General features: G+C 43.7%; 1 protein-coding gene across 1 annotated transcript; it reads left to right on the top strand.

Moving 5' to 3' along the window:
• Nucleotides 1-713: 713 nt before the first annotated feature.
• On the top strand, nucleotides 714-8179 carry LOC139661051 (opsin-3-like). The gene is made up of 4 exons (XM_071539373.1): nucleotides 714-1047; nucleotides 3476-3795; nucleotides 6939-7190; nucleotides 7907-8179. Exons 1-4 carry the CDS (start codon nucleotides 729-731, stop codon nucleotides 8177-8179), a joined length of 1164 nt encoding a protein of 387 aa, XP_071395474.1. The 5' UTR covers nucleotides 714-728.
• Nucleotides 8180-9295: the final 1116 nt, after the last annotated feature.

Genomic DNA, 9295 nt, shown 5'->3' with positions numbered 1-9295 from the left:
TAAAAGCATAGAATTTGTTAGTGACGGAGGGAAGTAGGCTATTGGGGTGTACAGAAAAATCATATAAAATATCAGTGGAATCAATAGATTGAAAATTGAGTGAAACTCTGCATAGGCATATATGGCTCTGAATATATGCTAAATGTCCTTGTTGTCCTAGTCCTTCACGAGGACAAGGACAGGACATTTTAGATTAAAAATGTGTTTATATTGACTACTGATTAATCCTTAAACGTTTCCTTTATTTCCATATACTATATATCACCTGGGGCATCAGTTCACTAAACGGTAGGGCATGGCAAAGTCCCTGCATATTATATCATTTACCAACAAAACTTACACAATTCCACTTCCACATAAATGTATGGCAATTTTGCTTGATGTTTGCTCACTACAAGATCAAATTTGGATTTAAAGGCTAATATATAGGGAGCACTATACCTTGCCATACCCAAATAACGCCATAGACTTAATGCTCTGGTCGCAACACGTGGGTCAATGAGGGTTTTAGTTCGAAAGTGTAGCCGGAAGTCATATCTCTCTGTTCTGGCTGACTTGACTCTGTTACATTGACCCAGTTTCAGCAAACATCAGTCGCAGCAGGTTTATTTGAATTACGGGCGCCAGGAGTGAGTGGAGGAGCGGCGGGCAGCCCACACAGCGTGTCCTCTCCAAGACGCGGCCACTGCGCACAGCACAATGTTGGAAACCAAGTTCTTACCCACGCAATGAATCCTGCCAACGAGACCAGGGCCGAGAGAAGTGTAGAACAATATATTTTCGCTGTTGGCACCTACAAACTTCTCGCTTTCACCATCGGGACTATTGGAGTATTCGGCTTTTGCAACAATGTTATTGTCATCATACTGTACTATAAATTCAAGAGGCTCCGGACGCCCACCAATCTGCTGCTGGTCAACATCAGTATCAGCGACTTGCTGGTGTCTCTCATTGGAATAAACTTTACGTTTGCTTCGTGCGTCAAAGGCGGCTGGATTTGGAGCCAGGCGACATGCATCTGGGACGGATTCAGCAACAGCTTATTTGGTAAGAGGAATAAAATGAAGTTTGTTTTTATTTATTTATTTCGTTTGATTTGTTTATACTGGCACATAAACTTTTATCTTGACAGCTGCACGTCAATAATTTAAACTGAATTTATGAACGAATATACTTCCCCTTTTTGATTAATCGTCTGTCCCCTATAATAAACCAGCGTCTGACATATATTTCAAAATATAAGGAAATATATTTATGAATTACATATCCTGTCGAACAGTGTCATGTAAGAAAATATATTTATGTAGACAGTAGGATAAACTCATACTGCTGGATTATCCGGGGAAAGCCACATTAAAATAAACTGCATGTCAGATTAATTTCTGTACCATGCATATAAATACCCGTAAATGCATGTAAAACATAGTTGCCATTGTCATTTTCGGAATAGTGAAATTAATTTTCCTCCTTATATTTCACATAGTTAAAAGATACAGGATGGATCAAAAACAGTTTATCAACAATGAATCTATTCCTCCTCCAGAAAGTGCTGTGGTACAAACCTACACAGCTCATCTGTGCACGACATTAAAGACCTTCGTTTTTGCTATTGATCCTTACTCAGACTACTAGTTATTCTACTAAACGGTGTGCGTATTGCGCCGGGCGCCGCTTTACGCACCGACTGGCACGAGGAATACTTTACCTTGTGCTGGCCTGTTTCCATCAATAGGGAGGATGAAACCTTAGCTTGTAGTAACAGACAACTTCCATCTTACTATAACATTATTACCCACTTAATTACCAATTTGATTATTTTAGCAGCGGAGTCTACATGAATACCAAGGGTCATTCCCCATGTCGCTCCTCATTAAGCATGTAGGAATTATCGCTCATAAGTATGGATGTGTGATAATGAGCTCATTAGCTCAAACCCTCAAGCCTTGGCCACTTTGCCTATGTACACATAAGGATGGGTTGTTTCCATGGATGATTTCCCTGTTCTTCTAGCATCTTAATGTGTTGGAAAATAAATTATGTTCTTTCAACTCTTAATAACACAACTCTTAAATACACCAAGTTGGTGAATTTATGCATACTTTATATTTTTCACACCCAAACATCAGAATACCTTCTTTCATCATTGAAATGACATTGGGCAGAAATGACGTGAGTCCGGCTGCTGCCTATTGGCTCCCACTCAGATGAGCAGAACATGGATTTCATCTACAGTGATACCTTGCCCCTCCCTTGTCACTCACTGTACAGTAGCTACTGCAGCTGAAAATGTCCATTTCTACTGTGTGACCTTTTCAAGTGTTAACCCCCAGTTTCATCCAGCTGGCCAATGCATGATTTGATTTCCGCTGACACAGTATGAGCATCACAGCCTAGCGGAAACCTTATGGAACCTGCAGTTCTAGAGAGCCTGGATCACAACCACCAACCTGACCCCTCTGAACAAATTGGTACAAGTGTGTGTGTGTCTTCCTGACGACACTGGAAATGAGTGAGATCTAAAATAAATCCCACAACTCACACCCTCTGCCACTCTCCTTTACAGTAGCAACAGTGCGAGAGATCATTTGTACCGGAAGGTACCACCGTCTTCACACCCCCACCACTGCCATCGGTGACATAGTGTACGTGTTAGACCTGGTGGAGGTTGGTGTCAGTGTGACCTGCACAGACACGTGCCACAGAGCTGGAACAATGCACTGAATGTATAAAATGTCAGGGACTCTTTTCATGAGGCACACTGATGAGGAGAATCCAGGTAAAAGCCATTATCCCTTATTGAAGTCCCTTATTAAATCTGTGCCAATCACAAAGGAGGAGATGTAGAGAAAGAGATGAGTTAGAGAAGCCTCAGTATTGGTGCGTCGCTCTCGCACAATTGAGACATTAATGTGCTGCAGAGAGTGCTGAAGAGGGTATTGAAAGATGTAATTGGACACATATGTGTTTGTGTGTGTAATGTGTATTGACTGAAAATGCACAAATACTAGGGTGGCAGAATCAATGTTTTTTTTTTCACAAAGTATAGTAAATACAGTATATGAGACCTTACACATCAGACACAACAAGACACATTGATTGGACAGGACCATATATACAGTGCTATATGGACAGTTGGACAGCTACAAGTATTAAAGTATACAGTAAATACTACAATATGAGCCGAAACATTGCACTCGGTGTGGAATGTTCAGTGACAGATGTAGGTCTTGGTGATCTGTGTGGGAGCGAGTAGTCTCCTTTTTTGTGAGACTTCAAGGATTCCTCATTCTGAGTGGTCTGCAAACAAAATGCTGGAGTTTGATGGTCACAGTGTGTTGTGTTCGTACTTTTTGTTTGTGGACAAAGAGTGCGGTGAAACTCTTTCGGTCCAGACAGATGCTGAGTAGCCACTGACCCAGATTCTGTATCGAGCGCTCTGCATTACTCAGTGCGCCTGCCTCTCTCCCGCTGCCAGGCATCGTTTCCATCATGACTCTGTCGGCCCTGGCCTATGAGCGCTACATCCGGGTGGTCCACGCCCGGGTGGTGGACTTCACCTGGACCTGGCGGGCCATCGCCCACATCTGGCTGTACTCGCTGGCCTGGACGGGGGCTCCCCTGCTGGGCTGGAACCGCTACACCCTGGAGATCCACCGGCTGGGCTGCTCCCTGGACTGGGCGTCCAAAGACCCCAACGACGCCTCCTTCATCCTCTTCTTCCTCCTGGCCTGCTTCTTCGTGCCCGTGGGCATCATGATCTACTGCTACGGGAACATCCTCTACACAGTGCGGATGGTAAGACAGGGCGGGCTTGTTCCGTGTCTTTTTTCTTCCCTCTGTTAACATATCTAATGTATTATGAATGAGTTAGACGGATAATCTGAATGAATTACGCAGGCTTGTGAATGGAGGGTTGCTGATTAGAGTCTGGGCAGGAAAAGTGAATTTGTAACGCTCTCCCCTCCCTCAAATGCTGCCAAGGCGGCCTTTGAGCAAGGCATGTAACATCCTATTTGCCCTGTGATGGACTGGCAACCTGTCCAACCTTCCACCCAGTTCTTGCTGGGATAGGCTCCCCCATGACCCTGAAGAGGAAGAAGAGGGTAAAGAAAATAGGGACGGGACGATATGCTTACCTCACAATACAATTCGATACACAATATGGGCTTCACAATTCGATACAACCACGATACAATTTCATATAAGTTCAACAACAAATTCTGACTGTGCAGAATTTTGTTTATTTCTGTGCCACAAATCTTCATCTAAAAATGTAAACAACAATTTAAAAATGTCATTACAAAGTGCAAATAAAGTAATTTAGATGGAGAGATTGTGAAATTGTGATCAAGTCGTCTCATTTGTGATTACTACAGCAGAATAAAATGTAGCTAATATAGTGATTCATTTTTCTGCCCCACGATACGTATTGCCACATTTTTGTATTGCGATGTACTGAATTTCAGTGTATATCGTCCCATCCCTAAAAGAAAATGAATGAATGTATGAATGAAATGAACACCTGCTTGCTCCAGTGGAGCTGCTAATCATTACAGATTAAAAAAAAGTTCCTTAAGTATTAGATGCATGCCAAAGCTAAAACTCCTCATGGAATTACTTTTGCAGACTTTATTCTGGCTTTTCTTTTTTCTGAGAAGAAACTCTTTGACCTTCACCAGCCAAGTCGAAGTTCACTCTTAATCTTTCTTCTCTCTTCTTTCTCTGTATGCTAATATGCTTCTGTACCTGCAGGACTCAGTAGTGGAAATCATTTGGAAGCTCATTGTCCTCCACAGTAATAAATTCAGCGCTAGTTATAGACTGTGCCTTCGCAGCCTCAAAATGCATCTAGGTGTCACCGATGTCATCAGTTTTACACGTCAGCCTGGTAATAAAGCACTGCTGCTCAGGCTGTGAGGATGATACAGTTTACTCAGATTTCACAATGATAATCCATTGTGATAGCATGGGAGAAAAAGTGTCTGTGTGATCATAATTGAAATTGGGGAGCTACAGGAGTCCCTGTACCCCACCCCTCTGCTTCTGCCCCTGAGCAGACGACCACTGGAGTGTTTTTGAACGGGATAATGTGTAAGCAAATGTGTAAATGCGACAAACACTATGCATTTCTAATCCGCTGACCCAGATGTCTATCGGTGGCACAGCTGCTATCGCTTTACTTGCTTAAGTATTTACAGCATTTTAGGAAGTGTGAGCCATTAGTTCCCTGCGGCCCCGGTCTCCGGTTCCGCGGCACACCACACCCAGCCTGCATGTAAATCCCTCAACACCTCAGACGCTTGGCATGACTCATCACATAGAGTGGCACTTTAGGAGAATACTATGCCCAGAAAAGGCTTCAAAGAGAAGTATTCACACTCTGAATCCTACAGAGTATTTTCTAAAACAATTGGGAAGCTTTAACGAAGCAAGGAAAAGGACTGTAGACTCATGAATGCCTGGGTTATTATCTATTTCTAACAGCATAGAAATAGATCTTGGGATGCTGCATTGGGCTATCGGCTTCATGATTAATGTATAATGTGAATAAAAGCGGACGTTGGATGGAAGCCTGGTGTGATTCTATCCACTCCTGTTGACTGTCTGCTGCCTCTGAGGGAGGCTTGAAACCGGCCACATGCATTCTCATCTCGTCCTTTTAGTGCAAGTCTATTTAGCTGGAGGGTGTAATCTACAGTGTCAAGTGCCCTTGAGAAGTCAATAAATGAGGTACAGTTTTAATGAGCTGATTGCATTATCAACTACCACTGAGGCTGTGGAGGTAACGCTATATTCTGAGCATTTCTTAAGATGAACTTTACTAGAGATGAGCTCTCCATTGCGATTAGAAAGACTGTTTGCAAATTACAAAGCTATTGATTTTCATTGCACTTTTGTATATGACTCATTTACGACCTCTGCCAGGTTAGAGATTTTATTTTGTGGGAGGAATTAAAACAAATCTAATTCCAGCGTCTGTAACTTCAGATCAGCATGATGGACTCTGCACTCTTTTTTTCTCTTCTCTGGTGTTCAAACCAGTTAAGAACACATGAAGAAATAGCTGAATATGAGCATCAGTCCAGACTGTGGTTTGCCCTTGATTCACTTTGTTATGCTAGACTTTCCAAGCATGAGTAACTGCTGGCAATCAGCTGTCAACATGTCTTCTTATACCCATAAAACCTTGTGTTTTGGAGTTGTTTCCTGTAGTTAGTTCAGATTATGAACCGAAAGAGGACAGACCTGCATTTTCAGGCACCTTCGCTCATTTATTTTGTCTGCCCCGAGTTCGAATGGTATTATTCTCACCTGTCCAAATGAGCCAAACTAAGTCTTACTAACTGGAGTAAACGCTCCAGAGTTGAAATAAACCATTCCAGACATGCTTGGTGTGAACGCGCCCTTGGCTGTTGAATGGATATTGATCAGTGTCCCAGCACAGTAGTTCTCATCTTAGCCCAGCCTTTGTTTCTAGTGCACAGTCGACCCCCTGGAGCTTATCCCATAGCAGAATGTATAAAGTGTGTCATTTCCATTCTTGCTCACTTTAATCATTCCTAACTGATGGCCCTATCTGATGCTATCTGCTTGTTGTGGGCAATCCAATTAAAAGACTACAAACATCTAGCTAGAGATTAAGGAGTCAATTTCAGGAGTCAAAAAAACAACAACTTTTATTTAACCTTTTGTTCAGTATGCCTGCATCACATTCATACAGTTCCACACATTCACACCTACCCCAGTCTTCTACTGCTGGCCAGTGAAAATCAGGGAGGGTACAGTCTTACCCATTCAATTTTCCTTATTGATTTTCCACTGATTACTTTGATTCAATCCAGCAACCCTCTGGTCACAAGACAGCTACTCTAACCATTTGACCACCACCCCATAACAGGATCTGACTCCTTTCTCCCTCCCGTCTTCATTCTTCGTAGCTGCGCTCCATCCAGGACCTTCAGACGGTGCAGATCATTAAGATCCTGCGGTACGAGAAGAAGGTGGCGGTGATGTTCCTCCTGATGATCACCTGCTTCCTGGTGTGTTGGACACCGTACGCCGTGGTGTCCATGATGGAGGCCTTTGGCAGGAAGAGCATGGTGTCTCCCACGGCGGCCATCATCCCCTCTTTCTTTGCCAAGTCCAGCACGGCCTACAACCCCCTCATCTATATCTTCATGAGCAGGAAGGTGAGATAAGCGGTGACTTAAATGGAATTTAAAGCTGCACTAGAGACTCTTGCATGTTGGTGGCCCCAAATGGCTTCTTCTTAGTGGCTGCTGGTGAAGAGGTTCAGCCAAGTTTCGCATTTCACTCCTGAGTTTTGATTCGTCCTTCTTCCTGTGTACTTCTTGCCCACTCAGTATATTTCCCACCACTGACCACACCTGACACCAGGAATTGATCTGAGCAAACACGGTGAATCTACAGCAATTAGGGGAGATGGAACGCTCTTCCCTGGTGCTGCCCCACTTTATCATTTAGGCTGAAAAGACGGGTGTATTTTTCCATAAAAATCTTGCCTAGTGCAGCTTTAAGTGATTCAATTACCTTGAGTGCTTTTTTTGCGGAGGTACAAATGTGCAAAAATACATGAGAACGCAGCTACATTTCAAAGAGTGAGTGAAAGCTGTGTGTGTCTGTATTCCTGTAACAGTTCTGTATTTTCCTATTTATGGGTGTTTATGCAGGTGCACTATACTTAGCCAAGCCTTAATGTGTATGTAATGTATGTGTGTAGGAGTGGAATTGTCACTTAGGTTTAGCATGCTGGCATCCTGAGAGTCTGATATCTTGTGTGTTTGACTCTGACAAAAGAGAGGGGCAAGTGTGCTATTTCATCCCTGTGTTAAATACTAGTCTTCTCTCCTTTTCCCTTCTTCTCCTCCCACTTGCCCTCTGACAGTTCCGCCGCTGTTTGCTGCAGCTACTCTGCTCGCGACTCTCCTGGCTGCAGCGCGGCGTCAAAGAGCGCCCCCTAGCGCCCGTCGCGCGCCCCATCCGTCCCATCGTGGTGTCGGGCGGATGCGGCAGCAGGGACCGACCCAAAAAGAGGGTGACCTTCAGCTCCTCCTCCATCGTCTTCATTATCACCAGCGACGACTTCCACCACCTGGACATGACCTCCAGGGCCGGCGGCACCTCGGCGGTCAACGTCATCCAAGTGCGGCGGGTGTGACGCGGGCGGGACGCCAGAAGGACCGAACATCTCACTCTGTCTCTCAGTATGCCTTAGGACTTCTCATGCAATTCCAAGCCAAAATAATACGCTCTCTGACCTCCCAGGACATCAAGGCTCTCTTTTTGCCTCTGCCCGTTTGAGATTCACTGTTACAGACTTGTTACAGATAATTGTAAATATCCCACTGTCAGCAGTGGAGTAGCCCAAGATCTCAACTAGACCTTTCTCCTGATAATGTTTCGTCTAGCAGATCGTATGACAGTGTGACATCCTCATCTTACATCAGTTGTGGTGATATACATGATAATGTAGCTAACAAGTGGTGATGTGTTTCTCTTAGAAAAAGAATCACAGTTATTCCAATGGCACATCTGTCATTCCTATATGTGACAATTGTAGGACTGTGTCGAGTGTTTAGAGGCCAGCGGTGTTAACAGACCTGAGCTCGGCTCAACATGTGATCATGGTTGTGTTGGTTGTTACCGCAGCTCGCCAAATGCAGTGTGGAAAATGGAAAAAAGCCTTAGCTCTTTAGCCATAGAACATGTTTCACAAACATTACTGTGTACGGATTCAATAAAGAGATCCTATTTTAACTAGCTAGCTTGCGTGCTTTATCTCATTTCATCTAAATCACCAATGTGGTGAAAGCAGTCGTGAAATGACATTTGGTGGAATTACCTTTATGAAAACTACAGGAGTGTAATTAGATCAGAGGAGATGAAACTGAGGCTGCATCAGTGAGAGACTCCTCTCATAACCCCCTGGGCTGTCAGCTATGAATAGACTTGATGAATGGATTTCCATAGCTGATAATTACCTTATTCAGCGTGGATGGGAGTGAGTGAGTGTGAGTGATTGAGTGAATGAATGAGTGGCCCTTCTGTCTATACTGTCTGTTAAATTGTGGTACTGGAGGATGATTTTAATCCAAAGAAAAGTGATGCTTAGTATTTGTCAGTGTTGGTACACTCTGAAAAGCCTCTCGTTCTCCCTGTTGTAGATGTTGTGAGGAGAGAGCAGAACCAAAGAGAACAGAAAAATAAAAACAGACAGGACTCACGAGCATTGGGAACATTTATAGCATCTGTTGTAAGTTCAGAAATTCTTGTC

Source organism: Centroberyx affinis, unplaced genomic scaffold (assembly GCF_046629955.1).
Source record: "Centroberyx affinis isolate AG114_WGS23_722 - 3 ecotype Tasmania unplaced genomic scaffold, CSIRO-AGI_Caff_v1 ptg003442l_1, whole genome shotgun sequence".
In the NCBI taxonomy this organism is placed as follows: domain Eukaryota; kingdom Metazoa; phylum Chordata; class Actinopteri; order Beryciformes; family Berycidae; genus Centroberyx; species Centroberyx affinis.
The sequence above is the reverse complement of the archived record's forward strand: the minus strand, read 5'-3'. Positions and strand labels throughout refer to the sequence as shown.

Coding starts and splice junctions, on each gene's coding strand:
- LOC139661051 (XM_071539373.1), top strand. CDS start 729: ATGAATCCTGCCAACGAGACCAGGGCCGAGAGAAGTGTAGAACAATAT. Junction 3,796..6,938: donor TCCTCTACACAGTGCGGATG/GTAAGACAGGGC, acceptor CATTCTTCGTAG/CTGCGCTCCATCCAGGACCT. Junction 7,191..7,906: donor ATATCTTCATGAGCAGGAAG/GTGAGATAAGCG, acceptor GCCCTCTGACAG/TTCCGCCGCTGTTTGCTGCA.